Genomic DNA, 18,966 nt, shown 5'->3' on the forward strand with positions numbered 1-18,966 from the left:
TGATATGAATGAAATCTCAACCTGCACTTTCTCAAGTAAACATAGGTTTAAACCTAATTAACATTCACAAGTGGCAGCCCTCCAAATGGATTTTAGAAAGGCGACCCACTTGAGCCCAATCATTTCATTCAGGCCTTTCGAAACTTCACTTCAAGACATTTGATGCAGTGCTTTAAAGTGAATGATTACAGCGTATTACAGTCACACCTGTGAATCCACTTTTTCTTTTTTTACTTTTTTATACTGTCAGAGACTTGAATGGCTTTGCTTTTATTAAACGTATCTTTTCCCTCCTATGTGACTAATTTATCCACATTGATTTTGTCCTAGTCGTTGCTAATGGCCGTAGTGGATTAGCTGAAATCCATTTAAATGTTTTGTGTATTGATCTTTCACTTTTCAGTTGAATGGGGGCATTTTCACCATTGTAGCCAAGATGTCGTGTAACCCATCTCAGAAGGAGACCAAGAAACTTCCTGTCATGTAAGTGTCTGCCTTGACACTATTCTCACTTTAAAAAAGTGACCTTGAAGCCTACCTTCCAAAGTACAATCCTTTTCTTGTGTTTTGTGCTGTTTCAGGCTTCAAAGGGTCCTATATAAAATTCCCGAGTTTCTCTAAAGTAGTCTTTCAGATTTGAGCTGTATGATAAGAATTGCTCTGTAGTTCCTCCAGTGCTTCTACTGTCGTCCATTAGTGTGGTTGCTCTTTGCTGTCTCTATATTTCTCTGTTACCCTAATCATGATGACATATAGTGAAAACATCATTATTGTGTTATAAATAAAGGTTTAGTGTGATATAATGCTGCAGTCGACTGGCGTATGCATCAGAGTGTATCACAGATTCATTCTGGCGAATCCAATTCTAATCTTTTTTCTCCTCCACTGCCCTCTTTGCTTCTGTCTGCCTCTCTGCAGCGCCACTATCCGCAATGCCTTCTTGCTGTTGCTGGTGGCCACCTCTACCTGGCTGTGTGGTCTGATGGCTGTAAATAACAGCATACTGGCTTTCTACTACATATTTAATGTCCTCTGCCTAGTACAGGTACAGACAAAGCATGATCAGATACACAACAAAGTGCGATCTCTACCTGTAGCTTTTGAATCTTGTTTGTCAGTCTGTGTGTTTTTGTTTTTGTTATTTTTATTTTATATCTCTTTATCATCTTTCCCAGGGTCTGTCAGTGATGCTAGTCTTCACCGTGTTCAACTCAGAAGTTCAGGAGGCATGGAGAGTCGCCTGTTTGGGTAAAAAGAGTCCTGGAGAAGATCCCCCAAGACCACCGCAGAGCACAGTAAGTCCAACATACATAAATATCCAGTTTGCGAGCATATCTATACTACTACCGCTAAAGCGAAACACCTTTTTTCATTTGTTTCTTGAATTAGCCTGACTGTTGAATCATTAATATACTGCATTAGCAGAATGCATGCACAAAAGTATAGCAAAATGAAGATGAAAACTAATTGTTATCATTTAAAAGAACTATGGTATCCAAAAGATTATTATCATTATTATTGCACAGTGATGACAAGCTAAGTGAATCTAAGATCATAATGCGAAGGCATAAATGTCCTAGCTGCGTGATCCTTAAAGCCATTTACTAAGTTTTCTCCTGCTGCTGTGCCCATTACTAGACAGCACAATAGCCCTCCTGCCCTGAATTTCTCCTTCCCTCTATCCTTCCATCAATCTTTCCTGTCGTGTCTCTGTCCTCTCCAGCTGCCCTCAGGGTTCCTAGCTGACCCACATAAAACATTATACCAGCCAGTGGATCCCTGCCTGCTCTTTAGCCCGCTTTCGCAAAAGCACTGTGCAGTGCCGATTTAATGATGCTTTTATGCGCGTGTATGAAATGCTATCCTACTTTCACATCTCTCCTTACTTCCCATGTCTCGTGTGTGTGTGTATGTGTGTGTGTGTGTGTGCGTATAAATTCTCAGCCGTCAGCATCAGAATCTTTACTATTGCTTATGTGTGTTTGAACTTTGTATATGTATACATGTTCCATATTTCCTTTGAATCTCTGTCAGTGCAGTGAACCCCATACAGTTTGTTGCCAGTTTGTGTGCCTGAGATGTTGGTGTGTATGTGTGGGGAAGTTTACGTGTGTGCGCGTATGAGATGTGTTGTTTCCACCCTTTTAAACCCCATTTCCTCCAAAGGTCTTCCTCTCTATTACTGAGTCATATGGGCAAAATTCAAGACTATTATTATGTGCACTATGCTGTTTTTAGCACTGATGTATTATATGTATGGATGACCCATATTAGCGTCCTTTTGTGATTTATCAACAGATAACAGAAGTCTTGTCACATCTCAGAGTCTTATGTTCCACATGCCTAGCCTCCTGGACACAAGTTGAAAGCTGGGAGCTATTTTCTAAAGCTTCTTGTGTGTGTTTTTGTGTGCTCAGGCACAGAACCCCTATCACAACGCTTCACTGTTGGAGCAGAGCGGGCTGCACCGCATCACACTGGGAACCTCCACAATCTCCTCCGTCAGCTCTGCCAGGTATCTGAACGCATGCACGCATGAATGGACACGTGTCACAGTTTTTACCAATATATTAAGGTAGATGTGCACATCGTGGTGGTTTAATGTCATAAAATATAACAAAAATAAATTGATGCTTGAGAAACAAGGATAGTCTATCATTCAGATGGGATTCTGGCGGGTTTGTTGGGTCTGTGGTTTTTGGATAAAGTTGCCTTAGGGAGGAAATTCCCTCCCTGCATATAACCCTGTTTTTCATTTTGTGGGTCAGTGGGATAAAGATGAAGAAGATTAAACTGAACAATGTACTGTACTGCATGTAGAGCAACACTAATGTACCCTGAGAGTGGCTGTTAATGTCTTCATGGCTCAGTGACTGTCTGTCTTAATACCATGTCTTGGCCTGTATGAAGAGTGCACACGAGTATTTGTGTTTGAAAGGACTCTCGCTTTTTTTCAAATATGTATCTGCCTGTTTCTGTGTGCTTCTATTGTTTGTGTGTGTTCGCCTAACTTCTCTTCTACTCCCCTGTTAGAGAAAACCTTTTGGCTCGTCAGACTCTGGAGCAAAACATCGTCCACACTGGTGCAACCGACCTGGATGTAGCCATGTTCCACAGAGACGGGGGTGAATATGCATAATGAGCAGACATGAATCTCAGAAAAACAAAGACTTTATCTCTGCCTATATTTAACTAAGGATCAAGAACATTTACTCAAGAATACCAACACATCAGCCCTATCCTTTTCCTCACTTTCTCACTCCCGCTTTATCGTCCCTTCTCCCTTTCTTTATCCAGGTGAAGATTCCGACTCAGACTCGGATCTCTCTATGGAGGAAGAGCGCAGTCTCTCCATTCCTTCTTCGGAAAGCGAGGACAACGTCCGTCTCCGTGGCCGCATTCAGCGGCGATTCAAGCGCTCCAATCATGGCGAGCGCCTGCTCACAGAGCCCGCCAACAACGGCACCAAAGGTAGATTTTCCGTGTTACCGAGTCTATTTTTGACATTTTTATTGTTTAAAGTCAGTAATGGAGAAGTGTCTCATTAGGAGTGCTTCATCACCGAAAGCCTAAGAGTTATGGGTCCCATCAAAATGTTCTGCTATGTCTGGATGTCTTTTGTTGGCACAAAACATTTAATTTTTTCACTTTTTTTTAAAGACTACTTTCAAATGTTCATCCTCGGTATGTTTGAAAGGTAATTAAAGTTTACAAAGAGCTCCTTTACAGAGTAATAAAGCTTTAATCAGGTTGAGTTCATAGCAATTACAAGAACACAGAGTCAGTGTGCAGACTCAAGGCAACAGCAGATTACTATAACTTCAATATAAACTTTTAAAACTGCTCCTGCAGCATAATTCAATTATCTGCAATATCACTGTGTTTTTATAGTGTGTATTATGTGTCCAAACAACACATATTAAACATATGGATTCTGCCGGTCTGTGAAATAGCATTTAAATCATTTGTATATTGCATATTTGTATATTGTGCGCTATGTGTAAGCAAGAATAGCATCCACCTCCAGGAAGAGGAAATGTCAATGCAGGCATACATTAATCAATACACTCCTTCTTGTGATACACAATAACAAGTTTATCATGCATAATATATGAGTTTATGCACGTCATAGTGTGTGATATAAATGTCACGCAAGTACAGTTTCCGTGAAACGTTTCACTCTGAGAAAATGCCAAATATCTGCAAATCTATAAATCCATTTAACCAATCAATTCTTAGCTTCTTAAGCCGCTGGGGTCACACGAACTCTGTTCAGAGTCTAACCAGACCACAGCCATCGTTCAATAGAGGAAGGCAAGATCCAGATGGCTGTTACAGTCTGATCAATACATCAGTGCAGTCAAACTGAAGGGCCTGAAACATTTTGGCTTTTTACTGGAAGGTCAAAGTCTGAATGCGTCCAGTTCTCTGTGACAAAGCATTAACCCCTGCATCTCCACAGTGTTCGAGGACTGCACCGGGAATGTGTTCAGGACAACAATATGAATAGATTTTCTTTCTTTTTTTATAACCCGGTGCCGATGATCTTTTGTTTTATTTACAGTCACAGCAGGCTTGCTGATTTTAAAAGCCTGAAAAAGATGAAAGCATTTGATGTATCAGTGATGCTTGCTCTCATACATGTTACAGCTGGAGGGAATAATCATTATTTCATTTCTTTGTAGTTCTGACGATGGATTATTTAGGAAGTTAATCATTTAAGCAAAATGTAAAATATTCTTTGGTTAATAAGTTAAAAATGAAATACATGAAGTTTTCCCCTTTAGTTTAAAAAAAGATTCATTTAAAAAGTAATTTTGAAATAAATTGATGAATCTTTACTTGCAGCCTAAATTCTTCATCCACACAACTTTTCACAATTATTAAATCCTTACCACTGATAATATCCTTTACAAAATGTCTCTGTCTCGTTCTCCTTAAATCAGCTTCTGCTGTGCATGCTAAAAACTCGAGTTCATGGGTCGTTTGCAGCGGCCTGAAAAATGTCCTTTTTGACACTTTTAATTAACTCTGGCTTCTGATTTGATAATGAACATATGCTATTTTGTATGCTGACAACTGCTATTAGTTGCAGACATCTGTTTTTGTGTTCTTGGGGACGTGCATGAGGCAATAAAATGAAACTAAAAAGATGAGAATATGATCCATTAGAATATAGCTTTTTATGACTGTTTTTTATAGGCTATAATAAAAATAACAACTATTTTAGTGACGACTGCATTAATAGTGATTTAGACTACTTCCCAATAAGGTCTCCTTTGTTTTGTTACTGCTCACTACTTAATGATCAGACATAGATTTCGGTTAGATTTCCCTCATGAGGTGTCACTGATGTTAAGTTTGCCAGTAACCACAGAGAGTTTATTCTTTCCCTGTACGACAGAGCTGGATGGCAACGATCTTTTATCCTATTGGCCAGCTTTGGAAGAGTGCGAGGCACGCACTCTGCAGAAGTGGGGCTCAGAGCGCCCCCTGGGGGCAGATTACAGCAAGGACGCAGCAAATAACAACCAGCTAGACGCAGCGCTCACTAGTGGAGACGAGAACGGCCTCACCCAGCCACACAGGCACCGCAAAGGTGAGAGACACATGTGAACAACTAGACACAGTTGGAAGGGTACACATACACTTTAGATCGTGCCTTTTTTTTACTTCCATCCATCCATCCATTCGCTTCCGCTTCTCCTTTTCAGGGTCGTGGGGGGCGCTGGAGCCTTTCCCAGCTGTCATAGGGCGAGAGGCGGGGTACACCTTGGACAGGTTGCCAGTCTGTCGCAGGGCTAACACACAGGGACAGACAACCATTCGCGCTCACATTCACTCGCACATTCACACCTAATGGCAATTTGGATTTTCCAATTAACCTATCCCCACAAGCTCCATGTCTTTGGACGGTGGGAGGAAGCCGGAGTACCCGGAGGGAACCCACACAAACACGAGGAGAACATGCAAACTCCACACAGAAAGACCCCGGGCTGATGTTGGAATTGAACTCAGGACCTTCATGCTGTGCCTTATTTTACTTTTATATGTAAATTAAAGCTTTAGATACAGACTCATGCAAGGTACAAACAGCAAAATGGAAAACAGTGATGACTATTCTGAAACAATGAAACTTGTTCCCTCCGGGTACTCCGGCTTCCTCCCACCGTCCAAAGACATGCAGTTTGTGGGGATAGGTTAATTGATTAGTCTAAATTGCCCATAGGTGTGAATGTGAGTGTGAATGGCTGTCTGTCTCTGTGTGTTAGCCCTGCTACAGACTGTCGACCTGTCCAGGGTGTACCCCGCCTCTCACCCTATGACAGCTGGGATAGGCTCCAGCACCCCCCGCGACCCTGAAAAGGATAAGCGGAAGCGAACGGATGGATGGAACTTTAATGTGACGTTAACAGACTCTTGCTACTTTTATTTCTTCTTTTTTTGTCATCATTATAAATATCTACTTGGTAAAAGTCATTGACTGTCAGACAGACTGGGCCTCTGCATATCAGTGCCTGGTCTGAGTATCCTAAATCTGTGATCTTCTTCATCCTGTTATCTAATGAGTGTCTCCAGATATCCTGTCTGTGTAATGCAGAATGGGACATTTTGCCAAGAGGGAGATGGAGGTGGTGTCAGCTGCATGAGCTGAACCAGCAAAGCATAATTTAAACCAAAGTTCAATAACCGAGAATTTATCTGCTGTTTGTGCAGTTTGTCTCATATATGGGTTGATTATCTCAGTTCATCTTCGGGGTGACCCAGAGATCCGTCACTCACTCAAATATTTCTTTTATTTTGGACCTTACTTTAGCTTTTTTGTTCCTGTAGTGCTGTAAATGTACAACCTGATAGTTTTCTTGTTGTCATTTATACTTTGATAACCACATGTGTATTACATACAGATGTTTTGTATCCTAACATAACATAGTCATTGTTGCATTCCTGTCAACTCGAAGCAGTTTGACCAATCTCCTCTGTCTGCTGACATCGACAGGGCATTCTCTGTAAACCATAGTGATGGTCGTGTGGGATAAATCCTAATAGATCAGCAGTTTCTGAAATACTTAGAACAACGAACACCATGAACAACCATGTTCAGAGTCACTTTCCTCATTCTGATTCTCAGTTTGAACTTTAGCAGGTCGTTTTGACCATGTCTACATGCCTGAATGCACGGGAGTTCTTGCCATTTGATTGGCTCGTTAGATATTTGTGTTGACAAGCTGCCGAACAGGTGTACCTAACAAAGTGTCTATTGACTGTATGAAATATAATATGCATACTCAGCACTCATATAGTATATAACTGGCATGTGCACATGTAGAAATAAAGGCCCAATCAGATGCAAGTAAGAAAAAGAAAAGGTTGTAGCCTGAAAGCATGAGTGACATTTCAGGGAATGAATATAGCCATATACCCAGTCATATACCGACAAATGAACACCCGCGTAGGCATGCAGAAGTGGTTTAATGTGAGAAGTCCTGCTTTTTGGTAAATGTGATAGTTGTGTGACTCATCTCTGCCATCGTCTGCCTCTTTCTAAATGGCTCCTCTTCATCATTTGATTTCTTCCGCTTTTCTTCGTCTTCTTCTCTCATCGTGAGACTTTTACAATGTAAATGCCTGTCCTTACATTGTAAGGCAGATTCTCTCAAAAGTCTTAAGCTTCATGTAATCACAGTCACTGGAAAAAACATTTTTACTAGGCTTACTATGTTGTTGCCAAACCACGGTCGAATTGGAACAGTCCAGCGTCCCACGATGGATTAACAGCCAATAAGGTCACAGCTGCGACAGGTTTTAGGTGTCACGACAGACTGACAGTTGATCTAATCAACAACCCAGTATTTTTTGAAAATGAGCGCTCGTGAGCACCTGTTATGTGCAGATTTACTTAAGAAGACGAGGCTAAGACAGCTTGTATTTCTCTGAAAGCTCTCTTTGTATCCTCAGGTTTCCTGATTTGATTATTTTAAGCCAGTTATTGTGATAGATGGATGATTCATCCAGTGACCTAATGGAATCTAATCTCTTCTTCAGGTTTCTCCTTCTTCTCCGTTTCTACCACTAACGCCTTCCTCTTTTTTTCTTGTGGTTTCATTTTCTTTGTCCCAGGAATCCTCAAGAACCGTCTTGGCTGTCCTCCCGCACTCCAGGGTCTTTCCAGTATGGGCCGGGTCCCCAGTGAGCTCAACTGGTACCGAACCTCTACTCTTGGCCACCGAGGTGTTCCTGCTGCCTCCTACGGTCGTATGTACTCTGCCACAGCTGGTGCCACTGGAGGCTCCGGCTCTCTCTCCCAGCCAGCTTCCCGCTACTCCTCTAGGGAGCACCTGGACTCGCTTGCACGGAGGCAGCTGTCCAGGGATCCACTCGGGAGGCAGACGGTCGGAGGATCAAGAGACCGGTTGGACTGCCGAGGCTCCAGGGACAACCTGGATCTCTTACCCAGGAGGAGAGAGCTGGGGCTGGGGCCAGGGTCAATGTTAGGGACCCTGGATCACCAGCGAGTCTCATTATCCAGGGAGAACTTGACAGGATCCAGGGACAGACTGGACAACCACCATGCTACTGGCTTCCACGGATCGGGGGAGGATGTGAGTGGAAACGGAGGGTCTGTCGGTGCCGGGATTGAGGGATACCTCGGCGGATCAAGGTTGCAGCTGAGCTCACTGACTCGGCGACAGGCCTCATCCCGGGAGCACCTCGAAGAAGCTCTCGTGAGCAGTAGATCAAGGGAGCAACTTGACACCAATGGAATGGGAGCCCAGGCCCAGCCGTGTCGGGAGTGGCTCCGCACTCTGCCACCCCGCCAGCCTTCACACCCTGACCAGCCGCCCTCCTCTTCTCCTCCTCCCCCGATATCTGAGGAGCCTCAGCAGGAGCACCTACCTCCTTCAGCTCACGCCAGAGGACGACTGGACTCAGCTTCATGTAGGTTTCCTGGTCAGGTCGCCACCCAGGTCGCAGGTTCAAATCCAAACCCCTTGGGTCGACAACCGTCCAGTGAACACCTGGATATTCTTTCCTCCATTTTAGCATCCTTCAATTCCTCTGTCCTCACTCCTCCCCCTGCTGCCCCAAACACTGGTCCAAACGGCTCCGTCCACGGACCCTCCCCATCCCCGTCCCAGTCTGCCACCTCCCATAGCATATCTGAAGTCTCCCCTGACTCGGAGTAAGTCCTTCTGAGTGGAAAATGCACCCTCAACCCACTCTCCTCCTGTCCTTTTCTCACATGCATCTTCTTCTCTTCCTCTTTTCTCCAGCATCTGTCATCTTGGACTTTTGACTTGTGCTGTTCTAGTTTGTTTATCTCAGCCTTCCCCAACCCTTACGGCAGGCTTGCTGTGTTCCAGCTTCTTTATCATCTCTTCCCATGTGTCTCAGTCTATTTTCTTCTGTTTTCCATCTCACTCTTCTCTCCCTCTCTTTTTCTTTGTCCTTTTGCCTGCAAAGCTCATTTCCATTTTACTTCTGTAGTGTCACTGTGAACTTGAATTTACAATTAGTGAAGGGCTGTACAGACGTAGTGATGACTCATTTTTCTTTCCTTCACCTTAGAGCCAACAGAAGTGAGGGACAGTCTTGATGACAACCTCCGCATCCCTTAATGCATTGCTACAGTGCTGGGGTCACATTGGACATGTTCAAAGGTCACGGATGGACCTGAAGCACCGGGACAACCTGGAACATTCGAGGACAGGGAAACAAAACCGAGACAGAGGAAACGCAGAGACACAAAGACGGACAAAACATCCAATGATAACACAGATTCAAGAGAAAGTCAGTGGGCGGCGTGTACTGTGTAAAGAGTTTTCGAGTGTCACCGCCCACGGCGAACGACGATGTTTCTGTGGACGATGAGTCAACCACCTCTACTACCTACAAACTCTTAAAGGCAAAAACACAAACTCCTCAGATTTCAAACAAACGAGATCCGTCAAAATGAAAAAAAAAAAAGAAACTGTAAATAACATTTTTATACATTTTGTATCTTTTTCATTGGAGATGAAGAAGAAATCTCTTGTGATGTTTCTTTTTTTTTTTTTAAATGACTGTGCTCATGTGAGGTTGTGAGTGAGGTTGGTGTGAGTGCAGTCTTGGTCGTTGCTGAGGGGGGGGGGGGATCCCCCTCCCCACAAAAAGAAAAAAAACTCCCCAAATTTCTCCCTAAAAAAGGTTTTCCCTACAAACATTTCTTCACACACATCAACTTTATGTATAGCGACAGGGGTCTGGCAATAGAATCGAATGAGATTATCGAAACCGCGAGATGTGGTTGGAGGGAAAGTATCAAAGCAGGAGGAGGAAGTGATTGTAAATAGAAGGAGGAGTTATTTTAAGAGATTTGATGGAGCGAGATGATTGTTCAGAGAAAAAGACTGAAGGTTTAAAGTTGGCGGCTCAACAGTTAAAAAGCTCAGTCACAAGTGTCAGTGCATCAGCTCTGTGCTGTATATGAATGTGACCTTGTCATCTATCTGTGTATCTTCATGCCTGGTGCTATCTGAACCAGACCATATCAGATGGCTGATATTACAAGACCATATCTGTAGCGTTCTGGAGACCTGGTGGGTGAAGGTTGATTTCTCTGTCTGCCTCTCTGGATGAGGATGTATCGCGTAACAACCGTTTAAATCCCCTCAAAGTTTTGTGCACTTTGATGCCTGCCTCGAGGGACGACACAGGTGCAGCCGAACCTCAAGACCATTCGTAAAAGCTTCTCCGCAAAACTAAACCAAAGGGACTTAAAATCTGTATGAAACCCTGATATTCTTCTGTTTCCTCTGATGGAAATGATTTGTGCAGGGCGCGTTGTAGCTCAGTTTTGTTAAATCATGATCTTTTTCAGTAAGAAGTCTCAAATGAAAAGCTGTTTCTCTTCATGAGGCCGTGATCAGCGCTACTACATAACCCGCATAACTGTTTGGCATTTTATTTTACCCGCGTAGTACATAAGCAAGCGGATTTTCATGTGGGAAGGGAGCGGATAAGACTCATCGTAACACACTCAGATATTTGTTTGAAGACATGAAAGCAGCCCTGTGGTATGTTCACAGCATGGTGCCAACCTGAATATTTAAATTGCTCCTTTATATTTGAGAAATTCAACAGAAAAGAAGCTCATGCTTCAGAAACAATCCAACACGAGCCCACAAAAAAAACATGAAAACTGATTTTTATTTATTTAGATTCTCATTTAGATGGTTTCACAAAAAACGAGTTATCTTTCAAGATCCGTCAAAGCTTCTGCGGCAGATTGCAGAGGGGAGAGGAGATGTCAGCTGTGTCAGCGCTAAAAGCCTCTAAGTGGTTTCGAGATGCAGGTCTTTCCATCAGCAGCTGCATCTTTCTCGCAGCTGTCGGAGGAAGCCCAGAGTTCAGCCCTTAAGGTAACAACACATGGGCGTTTTCAGGAGTGGAGACGGGGACAGGGAGGCTTTTTTCTATAGAAAACTACAGAGGGTTGTAAAAACTGAAGGAAAATGGGAGTTCTGTGTTGCCAACATGTGTTGTCTGTGTCTTTGAGCAGAAAACAGCCAAAAGCCAATGCAAAAAGTAATAAATAAAAAAAATAAGGCTAAGATATTGCATAACGGGAAAGATTTTTTTTAAAAAGATACCAAATCAGGCAAGGTTGCAAGAAGAACAAATTGGGTCAGGAAACATGACTGCAGAAATGTAGCCGCAGGGAGGAAGGCGTGGATGTTACTCATCACAGGGAGACAGAGAAAAAAAAGACACGTGGATGGAAACGCTCGAACTGGAAATAAACACACACCTTACAAATAAGTGCATATCTGCCTGCTCTGACCGCTGCTCTGTCGGTCCCGTGTCCCTGAGACGTGACAAGCACAACCTATTTGCGACAGTATTATTGCCAAAAAAGTCCCGAGTGCAGCGCAACACCACCCACCGGTCTGTTAGCCTGACAAATCCTATTTTCTTCTCCATCTATATTTTTCTTCAGCTGACCTTCAACTTTGAAAGACATGAGATTTACTTTATTTATTGATAATTTATTGACACTGTATTGGTTATTTATTTTCGCCATCTGAATGAGAGGATGTTGAGGAAGCGCGTGTGTGTGTGTGTGCACGCGTGTGTGCGCAAATGTTCTTGTTGTCATATGTAACATTTCCTGTCATCTGACTCTCACGGCTACAAATCCACAGATGAAAGGCAAGAAAAGAATCCGAACTTACACCTGGAATTCAAATCTGAAGAGTTTAGTCAGTATTCAAACTGGATCTGTTGTCTAATCTTAACTGTTAATCTATCCAATTAATGTGCTGAAATAACAGAGGACTCTTAACTACAGGTTTAACAGTAGTTCGGACCAATCCGAGCCACAGAAGCGAGGGCAGACAAACAAACAAGCAAAAACCAACAACAACAACAAAAGATGATTAGAGACAAAAAAGAGAGGAACATAGAGAGGTGGAGAGATGATGGGAGGTTGTATTTGTTAGCTTGTGTGTTCATTATTGGATGCCTTCTATCTTGCCGTCTGGATGGAAACAGCTGTTCCCCTGTTACCGCGGAAACAAGAGAAATGTTGGACATTAAAAAAGAAAAAAAATGACTTATTCCTACAAGGCTCTGTGTTCTTTCTGATTATTCTTGTCTGGGAGACACAAAGAGGTTTGCTGTTTCATATTCATGCCAACAGACATTTTCAGGTGTAGAAAAAGTGAGCGGAGGAAAGATCCTGTGACAGGGGGACACGTTTTTCTCTAGAAGGCTCCTCTACCTGACTTGCGTTGACTCTCAAAGTATTCTGTCACATTCAGAGACATCAGAGGAGGGCGGAGACGTTTAGCTCAAGAGACGGCGGGGATCAGCGGCGCATACATAAATACATAGAATCTTAAGATTTTAACCTGCGCAGGGCTGAAGCAAAAACTCATAAGTGCTCTTATTAGATTATTAATGTTACCGCTTGGTCACAGCCAGGTTCATTAGGCACTGATGTGCAGTAGTAAAGCTAAAAATATTTGATCTAAAATGTTGGGATCCGAAGGGGGGGGGGGGGGGGGGGGGGGAATGGACATTTTTGCCAAAAGTTGGCTGTGAAGATCAATACCACTCTTTTCTGAGTGTCAGCTGGCATAAAGCAGAGGGAGAGCAGCCATTTTTCAAAGCGTTGCATTTTTCATCTATTCTCTAAGTGTTTGAACTGTACCAGGGGCCTTAACAGCATTCATCAAAAAGATAATAGCCTCTTTTGGTGTTTTTGACGATCGCTGAATGCGCCTAATTATTTTGCTGCAGATACTCTTAAAGAGTTTTTTTTTTTTTAACCCCTCCTACCACCACAGTCCCAGCAGAGAACTTTAAAAATGGCCAAAAGAATGTGGACACAAGGCAACCTGACCTTCTGTCCATGTACTCCAGTGTATTTGTAGGTAAGTGGTGTGATCCAATACTTTCCTCTATATGCTGTCTTACAACTCAATATTACAGACCTCTCATTTTCATAAGAAGACGCACAACAATCACAGGTTTGCACATACATCAGTGTGGTACCTGTTTCTCCCACTTATTTATTCACTTACATATTTGTTTACTTACATATCAAAAACAAAGTTAAAGCATGCACTACAAAAGTCTGTTAAAAGATTGTCCTTTCAGGAATGTCATTTCGTCCCATGTGCGTGTCACCTGCGTACATTCTTCTTTTAAAATAACCTTGAACGAGCTTTGACCTTTAAAAAAATAAAAATAAAAAATACAGCGTTAAGACGATCAATGAAAATTGATTTTTTTCAATCCGGGGCTAGATTGTGATAGATGACACATAAAACAGGGTTGTCATTACAAACCATTTCAACAAGGAGTATAAAGTGACTTACAGTTATCCGTACTGTTGTGTAGTTTTTAAAGATTCGTTCAAAAACTGCTTAAAATGTTTCTCTATTAAGATGGAACTCACATTGCAGAGGGATTGGTTGACGTGATTACAACAATTGTTGCTCAATGTGAAACTCTTCAGCAGCAATGTGTAAAAAAACCCCAAAAAGTAGTGTCATGGCGTATACACAAAACAATACAAGAATGACACTCGGAAAAATAGAAACATTTGAGCGTATCAGCCAGTCGGGTCAGACGTTTTCTCCGCTTCGTCGCCACTACTGGAGGAAGATGGCGGCACGTCCTCGCCCATCCTCTTTAGCTTGGCCTTGTAGTAGGCCTTCTTCATCCTGAAGGCTTTCTCCTTCTGCCGGGCTGCTCTCCTCTTCTCCCTCACCAGCTCCTGCTCCCACGCCAGCACCTTCATCCTATTCTCCCACTCCAGGATCTTCATCTGCTGCTGCTGCTCCAGAGCCTCCGATCTCTGCTGGTGCTCCAGTCTGGACAGGTCTACGGAGTCGCGCTGAGCTGGGCGGCGCCTGGCGTCTTCCGTCTTGCTGCCTGATGGTTGGAGATGCTGGCTGCTGAGCCTGGAGGTGCCTGAGAGGTCAAAGTTCAAAAACTTCACTGTGGTTTGTACTAAAAAGCACGATCTGAGGTTTGCAAGGCAACTTTAGATTCACTTTTCTTACTTTCAAGGCTGTTTAACACCAGGAGCTGCAGTTTAGAGAATAAGGCTGAAATTTAAAAAAAACAAAAACACTTTAATCCCAGTCAGATCTCCCTGTGTCTTAATGCCAGAGCAAAGCTGATAAACCTATCGTCTTACAGTTTTAACCTGGACTATATTTTGAAAATCCTCAGATTTATTTAGGATAATAGTTTTTCCTTCTTGCGAGCCGCTTTGCGATCTGATGCAGGCACAGCTGTGCTTACTGTTAGACTCAAAAAGCCCAAGTTGGCTCACCAAAGGTATACCTTGTCACAGGTAAACAAAGCAAAACTAAATAAATACAGCACGTTATAGTTTGTGTTAGATTTAATATGTGTCACAGGGCTTAGATGTGAAATGCTATGAATTAATTAGAAAAGTTTCTTAATAAAGTGGGTTAATGAAAACAGACTTGAACGTGCTTTTGCAGTACAGCCACAGGTGTAAGCGGATGATTTATACATCCATGTGTGAGGTTGTCATACAGTGTCTGGGTCAATTCAATAACTGTATCATCGATGGAAAATCTATTTAGAACTCTGTAAAGAAAGATTCTAATTTACTGACCTGAATGCTTCTTCTGGATCTATCCCGATCACTTTTGCCTAAATTTATGAAATTATCAATGCTAAAAAGTACTGTACTGCATGTGATACCATCAGGAAAGACTGTCAGCATGAAACACACACAAACAGTAAAAACATCCCTGGATAGAAAAACGTAACCTGAAGAAAGATTTCTAAAGACTAGCTCACCTATGAGAGTTCAGGCTGTGTTTGGTCACACCAAACAATGACTTTCAAGCTCGTCAGAACTGTGTATACTTTACTTTTTGCCTCATATATTACATTTAAGTAATATATGACGAGTGGCTCGAGATTTTTGCACAGTACTGCAGGTTGTCAAAACATTCAATTTCAGCCACAAAAGGGGAGCCTCAGAGCTAAATTAGAGGAAAAGCAGAGGAATGAACTAAACAGCTATTTAGTCTCATATTTATGATGCACAGTGGTACACATCATGGTACACGGGCACTCCAAACAGCATACCCCTGCTATTAATTGGGCTATCAATCTTCTTAATGACAGTAATTTATTTAGGTTGGTCACATGGGCTGCTTCTTCCCATTCACAATCTTCTAATAAGCATTCAACACTAAAGCCATCTCTGCAGCAAAACAGCTATAACTTATTGAAGTCTGTGTATAATTACGCCCTTTCCTCCTCACCCTTAGTAATGTTAACTGAGCCAATTATCTCCTTCAGCTCAAGGTTATTGTTTCTTAATTAAGAGCGGAGTATTAATCAAGTTAATAGTAGAATATCCCACTATTTGCCCACAGAAAGTTCCCTGCGCAAGGGTTTCCAAGCAACACATGCTCAAGCAGCTTGCAGGGTGTTATTTGTTGGTACCTGGTGCTGTGAAGTAGGCAGCAGGGAATGCCACATCCTGTAGCTCTGCATTGTGGGAGGTGGAGTTTGTAGAGGGGCTGTGGTGCAGATCTGACCAGTCGTTGCCTGTTATTCTGTCCAAGGCGTCACGCTGGAGGCAGATGGCCACTTGCTCCTTGCTGTCCTCTGCCTAAGGAGGCGAGCCATTTGGTGTTTCTGGGATTAATGTTTCTGTCTGAATCTAAGGTGTCATGAGCAGCTCCAGGTTTACCTCTTAAATAAAATGAAACCAAAACTTTAAAAGTAATTACCTGATTCACGCTGCCATTCACCTGTCCTGTCACCATCAAACAGCCTGATAATAAGGAAGAAAAAAAAAAAAAAGGATAAGGAGACAACCAGGGAGGGACTGCAAGTATATGTCTATCAGAAAAATGAACAAAGAGCGCCTCCTTCTGGTGGACACAAGCACAACATCACCATAAAGCACCTTACTCAATCATGACGGCCATCAACAGAAGCAGAAATGATATCGGAGCTTCTGCAAAGCAAACCTAGAAAGTAAAAAAGTCCACAAAGTAAGTGCTGTCAGTAACCTGGTGGCAGGTGCACTAAATGGAATGAAGTGAAAAGTGTAAAACGTTTAACATTTCTTGGTGTAGATGAGCAGTATCGTGAAAAAGGGGGACAGTCATAAAATGAGCACAGTCCTTTTAATCGCTCTGTAAACAGAGTGAAACAAGATGATTTCAGTACTACACTTGTGACTTGATATTTTTGTGATTTTTAACATTTTACTCATTATTCTGAGTATTGCAATAACATATATTGTGATTTATCACCGTTTTTCAACTGCAAATAATGTTGCAGTTACATGCAACGTGCTTCGTATAAAGCAGCAATTAACTGTGACAAATCACTGAAAATTATATATGTGCTACTGTCTACACAGAGAGAAATTTACATCTAATTATTATATTAGTGCTCAACAACCTTCCTGTTCTTTAGGACCAGAGTACAAGCAAACTCTGACCCCAAAACCATCAAACACACTTTTCTTGATAAAGTTATCTCCTAATTCAAAGCAAGCTCATGGCTCAGTCACATGAGTAAAAATAGGACAACAACCTTCTTACATCAACACACACACACACACACACACACACACACACACACACACACACACACAAAATTACTTTTCACAGGTCAAATAACAGGAGGCAACCTTTCTGCAATAAGTCGCAGTCTGACTTAGACCAACTGCAATCACTCTCAGACTGACTGTCGAATCTGAAGGTTTGCAAAATAACTGTTGTCTAATTTATGAAGGCGGACAGATCACCAACATGTCACCATCAGTCTGAACGAGTCTGTGTCAGTGAGCATGACTCCAGGGGACTTGAATCAACAGGCTGCTAGCTGGTTGTACTTTAATTACATTCCTATAGAACATGAAGGCTAATATCATATTAGAAAATGTGAAAAATCCCAATAATATCATATCGTGGTGTGCCTGATGATTCCCACCTCTCACTGTTAAACACACTTTTCATGCCTGTGCTCCCAGGTTATTTAATTACATCAAAGACATAACAACAACAATAATAATTTTTCATTAAATAAAAAAAATATATATAATGCTAAAGAGCTCTAAAAGAAAGAGAAAAACCCGGAAAAACAAACCTTTAAGTTACCTGGATTTGTTTTACAGGGTCAGTAAACGAATGAATGAGATATTGGGTGTTCCAACTTTCTGTTAAACAAACACAAACATCATTACAGTCTTAATTAATTACCCTAATTAAATCCATTGCTTAACCCCTCAAACTACGCCGTAGACCAAACTAATGCACCTTATATTCATTGTATTCTAAAAATGTATTTAATGAGCCATAATTTAATAATAATAGAAACATAGTTGCTATCCCAGGAGGAAGTCTTATTACTTCAGCGGACTCTGGATGCTGGCTGCTGCTCCTTGCTATTGTTTTTAGGCTACAATGACACGGGATATAAAACCTTAAATCAAAGACATAACAGACATCATATAAAGCAACTCTGAAATTGCATAAACTGTACAGCTGTGCTCGGTGATGTCCTGATGACCGCTCGTCCTGGGACAGATGTTTTTACACTCCTGTCTAGACTGGTGTAGCCACACGCACACACACCAACGATAACACCACATCACGATTAAACCATCTGAACAAACAGCGATGAAGCAGTTATCACACCAAGATCTCGTGAATTCTCTTAACAGATTTCTGTCATTCCTTTCAAGATGTTCTCCAGTCTGAAAAACTGGAAGTGACCCACCTTCCAGCAGCTTGCGGACCGCTGCTTTGTGGCCAGCTCCCCCTGCGTGGCTGGTAAGGGCAGCCTCGCCCATCGTCTGAAGTTTGATTGATTTGCAACAGGCCCTGCATCGGGCAAAATGAATGTCCTGGACGTCCTTAACCAGCCAGTCCTTGTAAACATCCTTTGCGAGCCAGGAATCTTGGAATTTACATTTGCCAGGCATAGCTAGCTCTAAAAGTTAGCTGGACCGCTACCTCCCAGCCTGGAGCAACCTCTTACCTTATGTACTGCCTCGTGATGCGTTCACGTGTTCTGCGAGGATTTGCAGACACAATTACGCTGTTGCGCACGTATCTTTTGGCATTAGGTTACAAAATATCGTGAAAACGTTATAATTTAAACGCTGAGATAATTAACATGACTTTCCAGTTATGTACCCCAAATCCCACTGAAGTAGGCAACGCAGTAGAATCAGAGTGCCTGAATCTCATCACTACAGGTGCAGCTGTGGAATTAAAATGATAATAATGGCTTTTTGTATAAAGAAGTGGGGGTAAAAGCGCTTTGAAACTTCTTAGTAGGTATCATGGTATTTTAAGATCAATGCCTGCGACTGAAGGCTACTGACTGAGTTTTATCGAACATCCTTAAACGCAGCATAACATAGAAGGCTGTCCCTCACGTGCACAGAGTTCACCAATA

General features: G+C 42.3%; 2 protein-coding genes across 3 annotated transcripts in view; one reads left to right on the forward strand and one right to left on the reverse strand.

Annotated features, from left to right (window-relative positions):
• Positions 1–12,609, forward strand: part of celsr3 (cadherin, EGF LAG seven-pass G-type receptor 3) — a 119,831-nt gene extending 107,222 nt beyond the window's left edge. The window contains 9 exon segments of the mRNA XM_085144974.1: positions 404–483; positions 919–1,045; positions 1,176–1,295; positions 2,418–2,515; positions 3,034–3,125; positions 3,298–3,471; positions 5,405–5,599; positions 8,122–9,184; positions 9,571–12,609. Coding sequence (XP_085001100.1) covers positions 404–483; positions 919–1,045; positions 1,176–1,295; positions 2,418–2,515; positions 3,034–3,125; positions 3,298–3,471; positions 5,405–5,599; positions 8,122–9,184; positions 9,571–9,598 — 1,977 coding nt within the window. The 3' untranslated portion in view covers positions 9,599–12,609.
• On the reverse strand, positions 10,042–18,683 carry fsbp (fibrinogen silencer binding protein). Of its 2 annotated transcripts, XM_085144980.1 has the most exons (5): positions 18,283–18,683; positions 16,278–16,321; positions 15,988–16,156; positions 14,556–14,600; positions 10,042–14,463 (listed from the first exon to the last, which is right to left on the reverse strand). In XM_085144980.1, exons 1-5 carry the CDS (start codon positions 18,485–18,487, stop codon positions 14,102–14,104), a joined length of 825 nt encoding a protein of 274 aa, XP_085001106.1. In that variant the 5' UTR covers positions 18,488–18,683; the 3' UTR covers positions 10,042–14,101. The 2 variants fall into 2 exon arrangements, with proteins under 2 accessions (XP_085001106.1, XP_085001107.1); XM_085144981.1 differs by lacking the exon at positions 14,556–14,600 and having other exon boundaries at positions 18,283–18,663.
• Between the last annotated feature and the right edge of the window lie 283 nt (positions 18,684–18,966).

Source organism: Neolamprologus multifasciatus, chromosome 20 (assembly GCF_963576455.1).
Source record: "Neolamprologus multifasciatus chromosome 20, fNeoMul1.2, whole genome shotgun sequence".
NCBI classification, from domain to species: domain Eukaryota; kingdom Metazoa; phylum Chordata; class Actinopteri; order Cichliformes; family Cichlidae; genus Neolamprologus; species Neolamprologus multifasciatus.

Coding starts and splice junctions, on each gene's coding strand:
- fsbp (XM_085144980.1), bottom strand. CDS start 18,487: ATGCCTGGCAAATGTAAATTCCAAGATTCCTGGCTCGCAAAGGATGTT. Junction 16,322..18,282: donor GGTCCGCAAGCTGCTGGAAG/GTGGGTCACTTC, acceptor CCTTATTATCAG/GCTGTTTGATGGTGACAGGA. Junction 16,157..16,277: donor TGAATGGCAGCGTGAATCAG/GTAATTACTTTT, acceptor TCGCCTCCTTAG/GCAGAGGACAGCAAGGAGCA.